The 15,915-nt window shown below is 47.9% G+C and overlaps 6 protein-coding genes and 1 non-coding gene across 7 annotated transcripts; 4 read left to right on the top strand and 3 right to left on the bottom strand.

Moving 5' to 3' along the window:
- Positions 1-1,462: 1,462 nt before the first annotated feature.
- On the top strand, positions 1,463-2,499 carry I303_104000 (uncharacterized protein; the record flags this gene model as incomplete). Its single annotated transcript, XM_018407328.1, has 3 exons — positions 1,463-1,784; positions 1,875-2,102; positions 2,222-2,499. 3 exons carry the CDS (start codon positions 1,463-1,465, stop codon positions 2,497-2,499), a joined length of 828 nt encoding a protein of 275 aa, XP_018264136.1.
- A 265-nt stretch (positions 2,500-2,764) lies between these two features.
- I303_103999 lies at positions 2,765-2,879 on the bottom strand. The gene has a single exon (XR_001936502.2). It is a non-coding gene; the product is annotated as a 5S ribosomal RNA (ribosomal RNA).
- An 800-nt stretch (positions 2,880-3,679) lies between these two features.
- Positions 3,680-6,013, bottom strand: I303_103998 (uncharacterized protein; the record flags this gene model as incomplete). The annotated part of the gene is made up of 7 exons (XM_018407327.1): positions 3,680-3,974; positions 4,038-4,357; positions 4,435-4,613; positions 4,676-4,896; positions 4,970-5,169; positions 5,234-5,455; positions 5,522-6,013. 7 exons carry the CDS (start codon positions 6,011-6,013, stop codon positions 3,680-3,682), a joined length of 1,929 nt encoding a protein of 642 aa, XP_018264135.1.
- Positions 6,014-7,933: 1,920 nt separating this feature from the next.
- I303_103997 (uncharacterized protein) lies at positions 7,934-11,024 on the top strand (the record flags this gene model as incomplete). Its single annotated transcript, XM_065968889.1, has 14 exons — positions 7,934-7,972; positions 8,057-8,137; positions 8,207-8,247; positions 8,378-8,486; positions 8,659-9,124; positions 9,188-9,532; positions 9,602-9,861; positions 9,973-10,080; positions 10,203-10,273; positions 10,344-10,378; positions 10,454-10,484; positions 10,615-10,660; positions 10,752-10,872; positions 10,957-11,024. 14 exons carry the CDS (start codon positions 7,934-7,936, stop codon positions 11,022-11,024), a joined length of 1,821 nt encoding a protein of 606 aa, XP_065824961.1.
- Positions 11,025-11,227: 203 nt separating this feature from the next.
- I303_103996 (uncharacterized protein) lies at positions 11,228-12,554 on the bottom strand (the record flags this gene model as incomplete). Its single annotated transcript, XM_018407325.1, has 2 exons — positions 11,228-11,263; positions 11,361-12,554. The coding sequence occupies 2 exons, from the start codon at positions 12,552-12,554 to the stop codon at positions 11,228-11,230; spliced, it is 1,230 nt and encodes a 409-aa protein (XP_018264133.1).
- A 317-nt stretch (positions 12,555-12,871) lies between these two features.
- On the top strand, positions 12,872-14,441 carry I303_103995 (tRNA (guanine-N(7)-)-methyltransferase; the record flags this gene model as incomplete). Its single annotated transcript, XM_018407324.2, has 7 exons — positions 12,872-13,024; positions 13,121-13,179; positions 13,309-13,511; positions 13,642-13,820; positions 13,911-13,981; positions 14,067-14,140; positions 14,251-14,441. The coding sequence occupies 7 exons, from the start codon at positions 12,872-12,874 to the stop codon at positions 14,439-14,441; spliced, it is 930 nt and encodes a 309-aa protein (XP_018264132.2).
- A 449-nt stretch (positions 14,442-14,890) lies between these two features.
- Positions 14,891-15,504, top strand: I303_103994 (uncharacterized protein; the record flags this gene model as incomplete). Its single annotated transcript, XM_018407323.2, has 3 exons — positions 14,891-14,914; positions 14,996-15,086; positions 15,284-15,504. 3 exons carry the CDS (start codon positions 14,891-14,893, stop codon positions 15,502-15,504), a joined length of 336 nt encoding a protein of 111 aa, XP_018264131.2.
- Between the last annotated feature and the right edge of the window lie 411 nt (positions 15,505-15,915).

Raw genomic sequence — 15,915 nt, 5'->3', positions numbered from 1 at the left:
AGGTCGCTCTCGATACTGGCAAGGGCAGAAGACAGAAGATGGTGATCTTTCAAGGGTGGGGGGAAGTGGCTGTGATGAGATCGCTGCCGATGGTATGGATGCGATGTACCGAGTCAATAGAGGATTGTTGACACTATGGCAGAGTCAAACGAGTCAGAGGCTTGTACATGGATGGACTCAAAGGATGGCAGCTGCGGTGGAGCACAAATAATACTTTATTGAGAAATCGTCATGTGCTGTCAAAGGGTGAAGCAATATCCTTTCAGCGGCAAGTGACGAGGCTACAGTGCATCACATAGTCGACTCAATACTGAGGTCGTCATTGATGACGCCATTTGTGGTCTCGATCAGCATGCACTGTCGTTTACTACGCAACACGTCACCGAGACGATGAGCTCATTCCTCGTCATCACTTTGCTCGCCTCCCAATTTGAAGATAGGCCCTTTCTTCGACGGCTTCCTCGTCTCCTGCTGGGTGCCCGAGTCAGACATCACCCATCGTTCCGTTCTGCTCATCGCGGAAGCGGTTTCACTCGCATTTCGTTGTGACATAGCAGTGCTATAGACAACCTTCACAATGAGTGCTCCATTTTACAGGAGGGCAAATGAATTGATGACCTGTCTTGTCTTGTACTGTATGGTATAACTCACCTCTGAGACTCATTTCAATGTTCACGCGAGCTGCCATCTTGTGTGTAGCCGGAAGGCGGCGCTCTGAGCTGTCGGAAGTATTTGTCCAGACCGGTGGCCATACCTTGGCATTTGTGTGATGAAGTCAAAGTCGAGTTCTCCTCCTCTTTGTCAGACATATTGTGAGAGACAGACTATAGCCTGACCAGTTATGGGTATTCTTCTTGAAGTGAACGATAGAACCGATCCTTGCCCGTCACTGTGCGGTATTTATAGGATGTCCAGGGTGAGATCCGACATACCCTCTTGTGATAAGATCACACCTAGATCCTCAACATGCGGCTTCGACCGATTGTCTGAGTATACGGAACATCTTGCTTGGATGCATAGCACCTGGATCCGGTGAGAGATAAGCTCGAGAGGGGAGCGGATATCGAAGGCAACGTAGATCAGTTTGAGAGTTGAGCGATAATTCGCGTCATGGTTGTGACTATCGCTTTCGCCCGTGTGCTGATCGGATCATATGCATTGGAAATGCGCCTTTCCATGATACACGGAGCACGTCCATCGTCCGGAACTAGGCGATTATTTTTGCTCCAAACTCCGCCACTCCAACGAAGACCGCAAGGCACGGCTTCGAAGGATATTTTGATCCCGTTAATCGAGGTCGAACCTCCACTCTGAAAAGTTGTTCTGCAACACCATTCGAGACCTGTCTGTGCTCGAAATTGTCATTAGACGATCCGAAGATAGCGCATTGCGTCAATTCTGGTCAACGCAAGCACCTTATCTCACTCTGATTGCGTCACAGGTCAGATAGTGCAGCTCCGACATGTCCGATTCCATCACAACATCAAAGAAGCGATCTCGACCTTCGGAAGTGGAAGACTCAGTGGAGGGTAACGAAAGCAATCAAGCCTCATCTTCCTCTTCCTCTTCCAAACTCAGACCAGCTGATGAGGATGCAGATGATCAAGAAGACGAAGGACAAAAGAAAGCGATGAAAAGCCAGAAGAGGAAGAAGAAGAGCAAAGATGTCACGCCTGGGATAGTCTATATTTCGAGACTACCACCTGGGATGACCCCGCAGAAAGTCAGGCATTTGATGGGGCGATGGGGAGAGATAGGCAAAGTCTATGCTCAACGTCGTGATGGTGAGTTGGTCTGTGGCCTTAACTTGGGATCACAGAACAGCTAGGTGGGAATGCAAGCATACATCAACTAACACTATGTGTCATACACAGCTCCGACTGGCTATAACCCTAATTCAAGTCAGAAAAAGCAAAAACACCAAAGTGCGAACTACTCGGAAGCATGGGTCGAGTTCTTAGATAAATCAGTAGCGAAGACCGTGTCCTCCATGTTGAATGCGCAGGTGATAGGCGGGAAGAAAGGAGATAAGTGGAGGGACGATATTTGGACGATGAAGTATTTGAGCGGGTTCAAATGGGAGATGCTGGGTGAACAGATGGGTGAGTCGCTATCTCGTCGCATGGATCATGAGCACATCCGATCAACGACCGAGGTGTATCCTCGAGTTCACTATATGTGAAGCATGACTGACACCTTCACCTTAAATTGCAATACGTAGCATACGAAAGACAAGCACATCAAGCCCGATTACGAACTGAGATAACGCGATCGAAAGCTGAGCAGTCGGAGTATCTCAAGAATGTTGAGCTGGCTCGTGTATTGGATAAAAGGAAGGCTAAGAAGGCACTTACATCAGATGGTTCCGGGGCAGCAGGTGCAGGTGGAGACGAAGGTGGGAAAGGAGGCTCGTCCTATAGACAAAGGCCTGTCATAGAGAAGAGCAAGACTCTGGAAGGAAAGGGTATGGACGATGTCTTAGGCAGTATATTTGGCTAGAGCGACTCAGACACTGGCGAGTCGGTGGATATGGTCCGTATGTAATATTACTGCTTGTTCGGATGGATTTACGCAGATCGCCTTTCCGCTACACACCACCGCTGTCCACCATCTTTCTGGAAACCCGATTTCAGCGCCTATCGATGGTTTGAATGCACTTACTCAGGAACGGTGATCAAAAGAGGACAAGCTACTAGGTGTCAATTTGTACCGACTCTTGCCGCTCTTCTCAGTGGGGACACCCCAAGAGCAAAAATGAATGGCTAACTACAGCACTCGGGATTCCCAGATGGTCCCCCACTTTGGTACTGACCGAGCGACATCCAGCTTAACTACGGGGAGCTGACGAGACCCGGTGCTTCCTGGATTCTATGGCCGTAGATGGTATCTCGACAGATCTGTGCGATCACAACCGAAGGAACACTGAGTCAGGAAACAAAAGCTTGGAGCAAAAACTACAGCACTCGGGATTCCCAAATGGTTCCCCACTTTGGTACTAACCAAGCGACAACCAGCTTAATTGCGCAGATCTGACGGGATGCGATGTTTTCTGGATTCTGTGGCCGTAGATGGGGTTCTGAATTTTGCGAGTCGATAGATATTGTATCTGATTCAGCTGAGAATGACTTCAAAGCTGCACAGCCAGCTGTGACAGAGCGATCGCCGAAGTCGAAGATGTTTCATGGAGGAAGCAATATGGTTCATGGAGGAAGCAATAGCAAAACGCACATTATTTTGCATCTTGCATTCTTGATTATATACTGGGAGAAACTGAGGTCATTACGGAAGAAGTGGGGTAGATCGTATTGTGCTGGACGGCAATGTGGAGACTACTGAATGAAAGAGGTTGGATGCGGTGTGATAACAGAGGAGATAACAAAATTGTTGTATGAGCTAATGTACATACAATGAAAGGGAAAGTAACATTATTATGAGCCATTGTCCGTCCGTATGAGCGTCTTGGGAAACATGAGGAATTGTCCGTGAGAGTAGCCAAGGAAGAGAAGAAGACACTGTTGAAAGATTACCACCTGTCTTTGTGAAGGCCCCTTGATAGCGGAGGTGATCGCCGCGTTTGACATCGTCCGAGTGGTCAGAGTCTAATTTCTATATTCTATATCGTCGTATGCCATAATTGATTATCGTTATTGATGCAGAGTTGTCCTTTCTCGATTTCGATCTATTGTTCGCTTTGTTGTTGGTCTTGTCTACGTTTCTCCTTTTCGAGCTCATGGCCTCGCACCAAGGTCCCGATATCTTTCGCGAGCCCCACTTTTCGCAAAGTGACAGCGGCGATGATCGCCGATAGCCACGAAAATCCAGCCATCAACCAGAACGCATCCTTCAATCCCTTCTCCAAATTGCCATGCTGGTTCGTGACGGACGTCTGGACCAAGGAGGCGCAGCATACTCCAACGGTCGAAGCGATTTGAAGGGCAGTTTGGAAAAGCGCGCCGGCTAATGCTTGTTCGTCCCTTGTGGCGGTCATCAGCGATTACCTTCCGATGCATTTCGACGACTGACAACGAGAAACTCACTCGTTGGCAAGGTTGGAAATCAAGACATTCCCAATTCCCACCGTGAAATCAGCCCCGAAAGGCAAAAAACAGCACGAGAGGAACTCGCATGCCCAGTAGGTCAGATCGACGGGGGCAACGGCAAAAAGGACTTGCGCGATCGAGGTCGTGACTCCGCCAATGATCAAAAGGTAGGAAGCCTTTACTCGAGGAGCGAGAAGGGGCACAACAACACAAGCGATCATACCGACGATCGGCGCAGGTATTACGTGGACGGCGTTCATGACGGGTGAATCACCTTTGAGATTCTGATACCAGATCGCAGCGAGGTATAACCATCCCTTCGTGACGATTGGATGATCAGCTTGGATTGTTTCTGGGATTCCGGAGCCCATTATACATGCAAGACTAAACTCACAGCCACTGAGAGGTATCCGCAGAATGAGAGACACAGTATCGATGTGACTTTCCACTCGTGTCTCGAAAAGATCGACATGTCGACCAAAGGAGGAATGGAAGTGTTCTTGACGACCCATTTCTCCCAGAAGCCCCAAACAAGGAACAGAACAACAGAAAGACCAAGACAGACTCCGATGTCTGCCAAGACGACTTGTCAGCATCTGCGAAGATAGCAAGTGTATGTAAATGGAAGAACATACAAGGTTGAGCCCAACCATTCTGCACTAAACCGCTTTGGGTGATTGCGAAACTAAACAAGCACAGTCCGGCAGTAATCAAGAAAGCACCTAGCCAGTCGACTCTTCTGTTTGTCGTGGTGGTGATCATCTTCGGCGGATCCCGAGGGATGACAAATGCTCCGGCGACAATGGGGATGAGGGCCAGTCCAGCGAGGATGAAGAATACGAATTGCCAAGATCGACTGTGCGTTTGTTGTGTATGTCAGCCACAGACAGGGGAGGGAAGGTGGAAGAGACGGATGTGAATGTACACACCTGCTTGCTCCAGCGACAACCCCTGCGAAGATCATACCTGGTCCACCGCCGACTGGATAACCCAGTGCCAAAGCTGAGAAAGCCATCGTTCGTCCGGGTTCTTCAGTGTAGGTTGTACCGATGATACCGAAGGCAGCGGGTAGTGAGACCGAAATTGCTAAACCCGCAAAAGCTCTCACTACACAAATAGCGATGTAATTCTGTGCAATCAATGGGTGTCAGCAATTGTATACAGCGGCAGTCGTTGAAGGTCAAGACACTTACTCTAATCACACCAGAAATGATATTGAACACGACGAACAGTCCCATTCCGATGAGGAAAAGCCATTTCTTTCCATATAGATCGGCTACTCGTCCAGCTAATAGTAGACCGCATCCATTCGCTAAAGCATATGCAGAGCTGACCCATTGAGCTTGAAGCTCTGTCACTTCTAGATCTTTGGCGATACTGGGGATGACAAGCAAAGTACTTGAGCTGGTAGCGGACTATTGCATGAATAAATTCAGCATGCAGCCAGACCAATCTTTGAAATATGAGAGAAGTAGACTCACAGCTACAAAGGTAGTGGACATCATGACTACACCCAGGATGATTTGCTTTGACTTGGACAGTCTCACGGGAGTTGGTGTCGGGTAACTTTCCAGTTCGCCAACCAAGCTCTCCGGAGGAGTTTGAGTTCCGCTTGGTTGTTCTACCTCCTTATCTTTCTGTCCTTCTAGTAGTTCCGGCTTCTCGTTGAACTCGTCAACATCGTCGAAATCCTCTTTACCCTCCTTCTCCGAGATATCAGATACTCTAGTGGTCATTCGCGATAACGGCGCCGAAGAAGGGAATAAGAACGGTTTATCTTCTCCTGCGGGTGTATTCACAGCTGTCGAAGGTCCAGAAGCGAATGAAAATCGATTCTCTTCCCATGGTGTGTTACTTCCCGACGCAGGATACAATGTCGCGTTATCGATGTCATCCCGTATCCTGCTTATGCCTTCTCCGTTGGTTGGCGTGGGGTCGATGGTGATTCTCATCGGTCGAGATGATGAAGCCATTGTGCGGGTCGGGCTGGGTGTACGTGATCAGGCAACAGCTGCCTATTGAGTGATTTTCTTTGCGATAGTCACAGTCTATGCTTCTACCGAGTCCAAGGTTTTTCTATGGTCAGGCAAAGTTACGTCAAGCCTGTATGAAAGATGTTATCTCGTCTCCAATAATCGCAGCAGCTTAAAAGCGAACAACAAGACCAGTCAACACGGAACAGAAAAGGCAGAGGGGGATGAAGAATTGAACGTTCGATACACTACACGTTCTTTATATCCTTGTATGTGTCCAACTCCCATCGCGCAGATTTGCAGATTTGCATATTCTGATCATACCCCACTCAATTCCTCGATAAGAAGATGGCGTCAATTCTTGTAATCTGGTAAATGGATTAAACTCCATTTGCTCTAAATTTTTCAACAGTTTATCCATACAGGCTATCGAGCAGAACGATGGCGTCCAAAGTCTGGATTACGGTACGTTGCGGTACTAACAATCTTCCGATACGGACGGTACGATATTTTCGGGTTTAGCTTAACCTTAAACGTCTAAAGCTGCTGGGCGTGTCTTCGAGCTGTCGTGAAAATTTGGCTTCTCTCCTGTCGCCTCATCCAGAAAGAGCTGACTCTTTAATTCCGAGCGAGCGGAGAATCCAACTAACTCAACAAGTAAAAGTAAGGCCAGAAAGGCTCAGAGTTGGACCCAGAAAAGTTTCGAGCTGAGATTTAGGTGATCTTCAGGGGAAGACTTCAGGGACCCGCCGGTAAACTGTTAATTGTTTTCTGATTGCCGGATATACGCCGCACTAATTCTGCAACCATCCGCAAGTACTGTAGAACGGTCACGCACATGAATCCGCTTCGAGATTCCGTATCGGAATGGTAAGTCCGCTTCGATTGGTGCTAAACTAGCGGACGATCGCGTGTATCACCTTGCGCCCAAAGGCGTTCAGTCCAGACATTTGGGCTGTGCTTAGCCGAATACGGATGGTCACCCACTTCGCAGCACCCTGTGACTAGACCAGACAGGCAGTTGCTCGACTTGGCAGACAAGTTGGAGCTGGCCCTTCCGAGATAGGACGCGTTTGAACGCGTCGAATAATGGATGCTGTGACTAACCTCTGATTACAAAATCAGCATCATCAACTCTCTCTCTCTCTCTCGATTTTCTGAAGACATCCCTACTACTGTCGATATCCAGCGCTCACTTGACTGTGCGTCTGACTGCCATATGTGTTTATGCCACTTAGCCATGCTTTTTAGCTCGACCAAGCTCAACGGACGCTGATAGTCTTGAATGCGACGGCTATGACCGATCAAAGGCATCCATTTAGTTACCATCACACCCCACGATCAAGTGATGGCCGACAAAACCGGACAGAGAAGGGTCAAAGAAGGATCTAGATACTAACAAGTTGGAAAGGACAACTTTCATCGCTAACGGTAGTAGTCGTGTGTGATATCAATCTGCATACACACCAGATCTAATCATGAAAATTTGATGACTCTCAGCGTCTACCAGACTCGCAAGTCGCATCCGCTTTCGATGTCGAAAGAATGAATCATCTTATCTTATGCAGCTGTTTGCTAAAGTCGATCACCACTAATCTTCCATTGACATTGACTGTCTCCCTTGTTCTAGCCAAGCGAGAATGACATCGAGCAGAATTTCTCTACGCCTACTCCGACGGCGGAAGAAACGGCAGCACGCGGCCACGCAGACACCAAGGCTGAAGGTGATGGTGTCTGTTGTGCTGGACAGATGGGGGAAGATCTTGAGACCCGGGTTGGAGCTGATAATGATCGGAGTATTGTTGACGACAACTCGGGAGTCAAGGGAGAGAGCGCTGAAGGAGATAGGTGGATAAGCAAGGATGATAATCCGAATGAAGTGATACCTGAATTGGGCAACTTAGCTTGCTTCATAAGATCATGCTTGCCGGGACGATCTCTTTGACGTACTTCTTGATGGTACGTCTCACGCGGACTTGACTAAATTCTCTCGCTTCCGAAATTGCCTATATGGTTAGTTGACCTATTATTTGCAATTTACAGTCTTTCACCGTCGGCTCTGGGCTATTGATCATTCCTGTAATGGCAGATTACTTTGACGTATCTGTCTTAGCGGTTCAGTGGGTACGTAAGCCCCATACCTCTCTCGATATTCGAGGACAGCACTTCTGATTCTTTATTCCCAATTGACAGGTTACTTCAGCTTATCAGCTAGCTTATGTGAGTGCAGCATGGTGCGAATCAAGAGCCATGTGTTGATGGTCGCGAACGACTTGATATATCTCAGGGTTGGTAAGTGATATGAGGGACATCTGTTCGACTGAATGATTGACTGAGACCTTTTGTTCGGATGCTGTGGATTAGTGGTCTGCTGGTATCAGGTCGACTAGCAGATCTATATGGTAGGAAAAAACTCTATCTAATCGGGATGGTGGTGGGAGTAATCTCGAACATTGTATCTGCTTTAATCCCTGTGAGTAAGACTGTTTGTGTTTCCTCCATTTCCTCGACAAACACGCTACTCATCGATGCCAGTCATCGAGCTGGATCATTGCTCAGAAGCACCTGGAAAAATCTGATAAGAGGTATCAGCTGACATTATGGCTGTTTGCGGGGATATCGACACCGATGCTCGATGCTCGAAGAATCGGATTGGCTTAAGGGTTTTTCGGGCGGTATCAGGCTTAGGTCTGTCGATCTCCGCTCCGGCAGGTTTCGGTATAATAGGAACGACGTTTCGAACAGAGCCTTGGAGGACTACTGCGTTCGCCGCGCTGGGTATGCGTTGGGTGGCATTGCCCAGTCCGCTCCATCCATCCCTTTCCACCCCCCCGTCCCCTTTCCCCTTTCCCCTTCAGGTCCCCCCCTTCCACCCCTTCCCCTTTCCCTTCCACCCCCCCTCCCCCCCTTTCCCCCCCCCTCCCTCTTCCCCTTCCTTCCCCCCCCCCTTTCCCTTCCTTCCCCTTCTCGCCCCCCCTCAGTTTGTCCGTACTCTACTCACTTTCACCCCTTCCCCCTCTCACCCTCCCCTCTGCTCCCTCTTCACTTTGCTCTCTTCCCTCTCCCCACACTCTTACGCTGTCCTTTCACGACCTGTTCGCCTCTGTGATCGTAAGCAGCAGGAATGATTTCGGATTTAATGATTGCTGATTGAACCTTTCAATCGCAGCAAAGGATGGCAATACCTGTATTTCCTCTTAGCTGGATTCGGCGTCATCCCAATCATCACTGGCTTCTTCTTCATCCCTAAAGATGATAACCATTTTCCCACCCTTAACGCTCGTACTCGTATCGAGGATGGTAAACATGTTGACCAAGGCCCTCGAGGGACTCAAAGTATCGTCAAATACGATCAAGCGAGAGCGACGCCACAAGAGTCGGAGCAAGTGCAATCCCAAGAGAAAGAGCAAGACCGACGAATTGACTGGATTGGTGCTGTATTAGTCACTATCGGTCTCAGCCTATTATTATTCTCCATAACCCAAGCTGGATTGATGGAAAAAGGCTGGACAACGCCTTGTGAGTGCTTTTGCCCGGTTGATCCTGTCTGGTTGGGCAGTTGCTGAGCGAAGGTGGTGTTGTCTCTAGACATACCTCCTATCTTCTCGGCGTCGATAATTTTGATCCTGATTTTCGGATGGTGGGAATATGAATTAGAGAATCGTCGTCGAATCTCAACACTGTCCGGAATGGCAAGTCAGAGTCTATCTATGTCGGATCTGGGATTTAAATCAGCATTTCGAACAAACGATATACCACCGATCGTAAGGCTGAGCATATTCACGCGGCACAAAGGCAAGATCAGCGCTATTTTGGGTATAGCATTCTTCGATTGGATGGGAGTTTGTGTGAGTTCGCATGACTGTAGACAACACTACCTTTTAAAAAACCTTGATACGCCATATTGCATGAGTGAGAAGAGTTTATGCTGAGCAACCTAGGTGATCGGGGCTGGGTAGGGTTGGGTGTACCTCACCAGTGTATATTATCAAGATCTCCTTGGGTTTTCACCGTTGAAGAACGCTTTGCACATCCTCCCGGCACCTATCACAGGTATAATATGTTCTGTGAGTCGAGTTGAGTCGAGCTGAATCATGGCTCAGATAAAACAATCATCGTGAACTCGCTCGCCAGTCGAAGGAAAGAGCGATGAAACTGATGCAATATCCATTATATTCACGGAATGTAGTATTTGGTCACTCTAGTTGTACCGCGAGTAAGCGCGCCGATACTCTTAGCTCTAGGCGGTATATCGACGGGGTAAATTGAGTATCTTGTTTCCTGTTTCCAATTGTCATATTGCTATCTAACTAGAATAATACCACCACAGTCTGGCAAATGCCTTATTCGCATTCCAAACGCCTGGTACGATTTACTGAAAGAACGAGTTTTTCGGCGCGATCTTGCACCCCTTCGGAGGGGATTTGACTATTCCTATAGGAAGTATAATGATTTCGAACTTGGTGGATGAGTGAGTCTGGTCTGCGGTTTGTTCGATTCGTCGGCAATGCCTTGTCATAATTCCGGGCCAATACCTCAAGTCAGGAACGACGTCAGGACTGAGAAGGTTACTGAGCGATGAGTGGGTTACTGTGTGGTAGTGACGAGCAGAGTATAGCCGGGGCTTTATTCCAAGTCTCCTTACAGGTGAGTCAGTGCGGTAGATCTGTGCAGACGGTCTTCGAGTATGACAGGACAGAAACCTGCTGATGATAGTCTCTCTTTTTCAACACTTCAGATTGCGGGATCATTGGATCCCTGCATCTCGTCCATCATCCTCACTCAGATCGAGTCTGTTCACGGGCTACTAAGAGGGCTTCAGATCGCTCTGTGGTTTAATGCAGCGTGCTGTTGGGCTGGTGAGTCTCATCCTCCATGTTTTTTGGATCCTGCTCAGCGGTTGATGGGCAAGAAGCTGACGTTGACGTTGACATCGCTGTTAGTACTGCTCATCATCTTTTTCGCGTTTAGAAAGGTTAGATTAGCCAAAGATGTAGCAAAGACCATTTGAGCGCATCACACAGTCAGCGCAAGTACAAGTCTAAGATCAAGTACCAGATCAACTACTTGTTAAGCAGGATCATTCTAAGTTCGTGGCGTTCCTTACAGAGATGCGCTTTTGGTGTTGGTATATGTCATCATACTCATACTCATACGAAATGCAATGCAATACGATGCATACTGCGCATACATACTCGATTGGAGCTATCTACTCTACTTGCCCAATCTCTTCCTGAGAGCTCGGGTGGCCTACAAAGTCAAGCATAAGTCAATCAGCATCGCACCATTACCATTCCTGATCACTATGATGTTGGGCTGCCAATGTGAAGAAGGAAACCCAGCTTACCTTTCGCCTCTTCTTGTACTTGTGTTTGGAGATCTTCTTCTTTCTTTTCCTCTTTACACTATCTAGTAGAACTCCTTCTTCATCGGAGAGCCCTACGTCTTCTCCTGATACTGCAGCATTCATCGTTTTTCTTCCTCTAGTACTGGATGATAAACCCATCTTCGATAAAATGTCATTCAGTCCTCCGACGACTTCCTCCATATTCGCATCCTTCGTCTCGATTCCTACTTTCTCGGTCTGTTTCTCCTTCTGTGTCTGCGCCTTGACATCCTCTGATGTGCTTGTCTTGCCCTCTAACTTAGCTAAGATATCTTCCCATTGTCTCTCACGGTCACTGTCGACACGCTTCATCTCCCCCAATTTTACGTTCAACGTATTAGCCAATTCGCCCTCCCCCACGGTTCCCTGCGCGTGTGCAAAATGACCGTTTGTCCACGGGTTGAAATCGCCCAAATGATGGACCAGCGCCGGGTGAGAAAGGTTAGAGATCACTCGATAATGATCATTCAACCCGTTGTCATTCCTACTACTTCTACTTCCTCCTTTTCGTTGCAAGGCAGTAGCTGGATTGGGGGGTTCCGGAACGTCGAAGTTGAATAGCTTATCGATGTTTTCCTTGAGCTTGATCTCGGAAAGGGGTTTTCGAGAGTTGGTGTATATTGATGTACCAAGGTTGAGAGGTAACGGATGGGAAGGATGAGTGAAGGTGTAATGCAGTTTGAATTGTTCAGGGTAGACGTATATCGGTTTAAAAGCGTTATTCTCCCCCTCACCGAATTTCGATTTCGGATGCGTGAACAGTAATCTGGGTGAAGAGGGTTCTTTGGATGTTGGGGCGATGGACGAGTTTGAGTAGTCGCTGGGAGCGTCGTCAAATATGTTGATTGGTTCGACTGAGTATCTAGTACGATTGCTATCGGAAACCACATTGACATCTTGTGCGTCACTGTGATATCTGGCCCTTCTCCGTCCCCTGCCGTTCTTCTCCGATGCAGCGAAAGACTTGAAGATTGCTGACCTGGCGGCATGAGTGGTCGCTGAGGCCGAAGACGATTTGGGTTTACATGGTGAAGTGGTTATTCTCGGTTTGACCCTACCTCTAGTCTGCGGTTTGGCTGGGATGGAAGAAAGGGCATTGTGGGATGTACCTGCCCTTGTGGAAGGGAAGGAGGAGTACAGACGACGTATGAGCATCGTCGAGGATGATCCGATGAGTCGATCGCTTGGATGAAGAGTGAGGAGAGTGAATAAGATGAAGAGAGGAGAATGGAAGATAAGTGAATCTCATCCGAGTTCCGACTCAGCCAGCGAACGATTTCGTCAGGGTCGACGTGTCACGTGATTGGAGATTGACTTTCGGTTGGGAGTTCAACTTATTTAGATTTCCGCAAAACCGAGTAAAGTCAGCCCAATCTCTGAAGCAATCGTCAGATATACATAATACTGAAGAGGAACAATCTCACAAATTGCATTGAGCACAATCTGAAGAGAGCCCACCGAATTGAAGAGACATGTCAAAACGATCGCACGACCAAGTAGACGAGATGCAAGCTGGACCCTCAACTTCGACTTCGACCGCGAGCGCGACATCCTCGTTGACGCCTGCTACGAATGGTTCGAATGGGTCGGGCGAAGTCAACATCGGTTTATTACAAATACCGCAGGTGGGTGTCATAGCTTGTCAACTCAATTGTCCTATGGAGTTTGTGATAAAGGCCATTGGCTGAAGTGTGCATACATCGACTCTGTCTTTTCCGTAGAAACGGTTCTATCGACAAAGAGCACATGCGAATGTCTTCGTGGATCATGAGCTGGATTAGTGAGTTCATCTTCTGTCTTCACCAAATACTGAGCCTCGAGAAGATACAATCCTGTCACTTAGATTGGAGTGGTGCCAAAGGGAATGACGGGAATAGCAAAGGCTGATATCAGTGTCAACGACTTTCAGCCCAAAATCACCAGCCGAGATGGACTGGTCATTCCACTATCCAAAATTCTTCTCGCACCCAGACCAAGCCGAACCCGACGCATCATCCGCGTCGGCAGACGAAGCCCAGACTCAGAAGCAGGTAGAATGGGCAGATGTAGGATGTGGGTTCGGCGGATTGTTGATGGCTTTAGCACCTATGTTTCCCGATACTTTGATGTTGGGTAAGCCATCTCACGTCATTTCATCTATGGCGTCATTATATTTCATCAATCTGCCTCGAGTCATACGGTCGAATCACGATGGTCATACGACCTATGGCAATGAGGGAGGATGCTGAGTCATGGACCACAGGTATGGAAATTCGTATGTCAGTCACGAAATACGTTACCGATCGAATAGCTGCGACGCGTCAATATCAATCGATGTTACCGCCCGACTCACCACAAAGGCAGCCGGGAGAATACCAGAACGTCTCGGTGATCAGAGCGAACGCTATGAAACATATTGGGAATTTCTTCGAAAAGGGGCAGGTGGGTATCTGTCCCCGTCTTATTGTCTTTGTCCCAGCGCTATGAGGCGGATTTTACACAAAGGCTGATCACTCGGTATTGCATTATCAGCTCTCCAAGATCTTCTTCCTCTTCCCAGATCCACACTTCAAGAACCGTAAACAAAAGGCAAGGATCATAACGTGAGTTCGAGGACGACTGGCTTGTATAGGATCATCTTTTACATCATGGCAAGCTAATCATCTATCTTGCAATGGGATGTCACAGACCGGGTTTGTTAGCTGAATATGCTTACGTGCTGAGGCCCGGAGGTATACTATACACAGTGACTGATGTGAAGGGTGAGTTAATAGACCTGTGTTCCGTCTGCTACTGGCGCATGTATAGGAAAGAAGGAGGCTCATGTTGGCTAAATTTCATTTAACTGATTGACGACTGTCACGCGTTCCAGATCTACACGAATGGATGGCATTGCATCTGAATAATCACCCTTTATTCATACCTATCCCAAACGAGGAATTGGCGGACGACCCGATATTGGAAGCTGCTAGGACGTCGACTGAGGAAGGGAAGAAAGTAGAGAGGAATAAGGGCGATAAGTGGGTTGCATGTTTCAGGAGGGCTGAAAATCCAGAAGACTAGATTTACCCCATGTTCGTGCGTATGCATGCGCATACATATCTGCATGTTTTGCATTGTACGAGTAAGATCGATTATTCAGCTTATTAACCATAGGTCTCGATTCCGCATGCCATTGTGCGCCAAAGGACCCCTTGAATACAAGGATACCTTGCGGCAAGTCAAGGCACTTTGCGTGGTTTCATCGTTCTTCCTTCTTAATGCGTCAAAAGGGCGATCATACCGCATCGCACCAGTGCTGTTGTGCTATTGTTCAGAGCGAATTATGCATACATCTGTATGGATATATACATGAGGAGTTTCATGAGGAGTCAAGACTTGCGATTGATCTTTCGACCTCATGCAATCATTCCATATTTACAGCTGATCACGCTTTCGCCTCTCCGCTCTTTAGCAGCTCCCATCGCATATCGCAGTATTCCCCACAGTAAGATTTTAGAGGAAGACGAGAAATGCCTGCTCCTAGACCTCCCCATGTGAGTGATGCTCGACCTCCAATACTGACCGGGCACCTCCGAAGATAACAAGCTGATATATACATCGTGTTGGCAACCTAGTCTATCGAACTTTCCATCCCGCACGTATTGACGCAAGACCAATTCGACGAGCTGGAAGATCTTACTTTCCTCCATTTCGAAGAGGCCGAGGGTGAGTGGGCTTTCCCCTCCCAGTTGACTCTTCCAAATCGACATAAGTAAGATCTAGAATCTCTTGACCTGTCATAGATGGAGATCGCTATGAATTGTCGAGTCGAGCAGTAACATGTGACGATGATTAGCCTTTGAGATCTGCTAATTCTAATTCTGAATTCTGATTCTGATTCTGACATATATGCTGTACCGTAGACGCATGGCCTATATCGCTCAAAATCACCTCAGAGCTCCTCGAAGCCTTCTCCGGCCCCAACCCAGAGGACGACCGCGAAGGTCAAGGACAAGGTGAGATGGTCAAAACGGAAAGTACAATTATCAGCATAGCCACTTCGAGAGAGTGGGACGTGGAGAACGAGGAGAAGATGAGGCAGATAGTCAGGAATTTGTTAGTGGAGATTCTGGGTGGTGGGTGAGTGAAAGTCAAGTGACGGTGTCTCGCACCCATGCTGATGCCAATGCTGGCAAGCTGACGAGATACTTTTCGTATGTAGGATCGAAATCAAGCGTTCATAATCGCCAACTCAGAATTAAACCTCATCCTCATATCTCACCCTTCTACGTCTCGCCCCATAATGAAAGACCTGCTGTACTTTATGTAATAAACGCTCTGCAACCCTCAAGAAGCATATGCCCCATGTCCCGTCCAATTCACTGTATATCTATAGCATGTATACATTTTTCTGTTTCGAATTGCATATAAAACTTCAACATGACGAGTAAGGCTTCCGCTGTCCCACCTGACTTCAACGAGAAACACGTGTCATATTTACATATCCTCATCCTCGTCCTCGCCTGAACACTTCCGGCTGGTGGATCTGACCCGT

The sequence above is a fragment of the Kwoniella dejecticola genome, chromosome 4 (assembly GCF_000512565.2).
Source record: "Kwoniella dejecticola CBS 10117 chromosome 4, complete sequence".
Taxonomy (NCBI): Eukaryota; Fungi; Basidiomycota; class Tremellomycetes; order Tremellales; family Cryptococcaceae; genus Kwoniella; species Kwoniella dejecticola.
The sequence above is the reverse complement of the archived record's forward strand: the minus strand, read 5'-3'. Positions and strand labels throughout refer to the sequence as shown.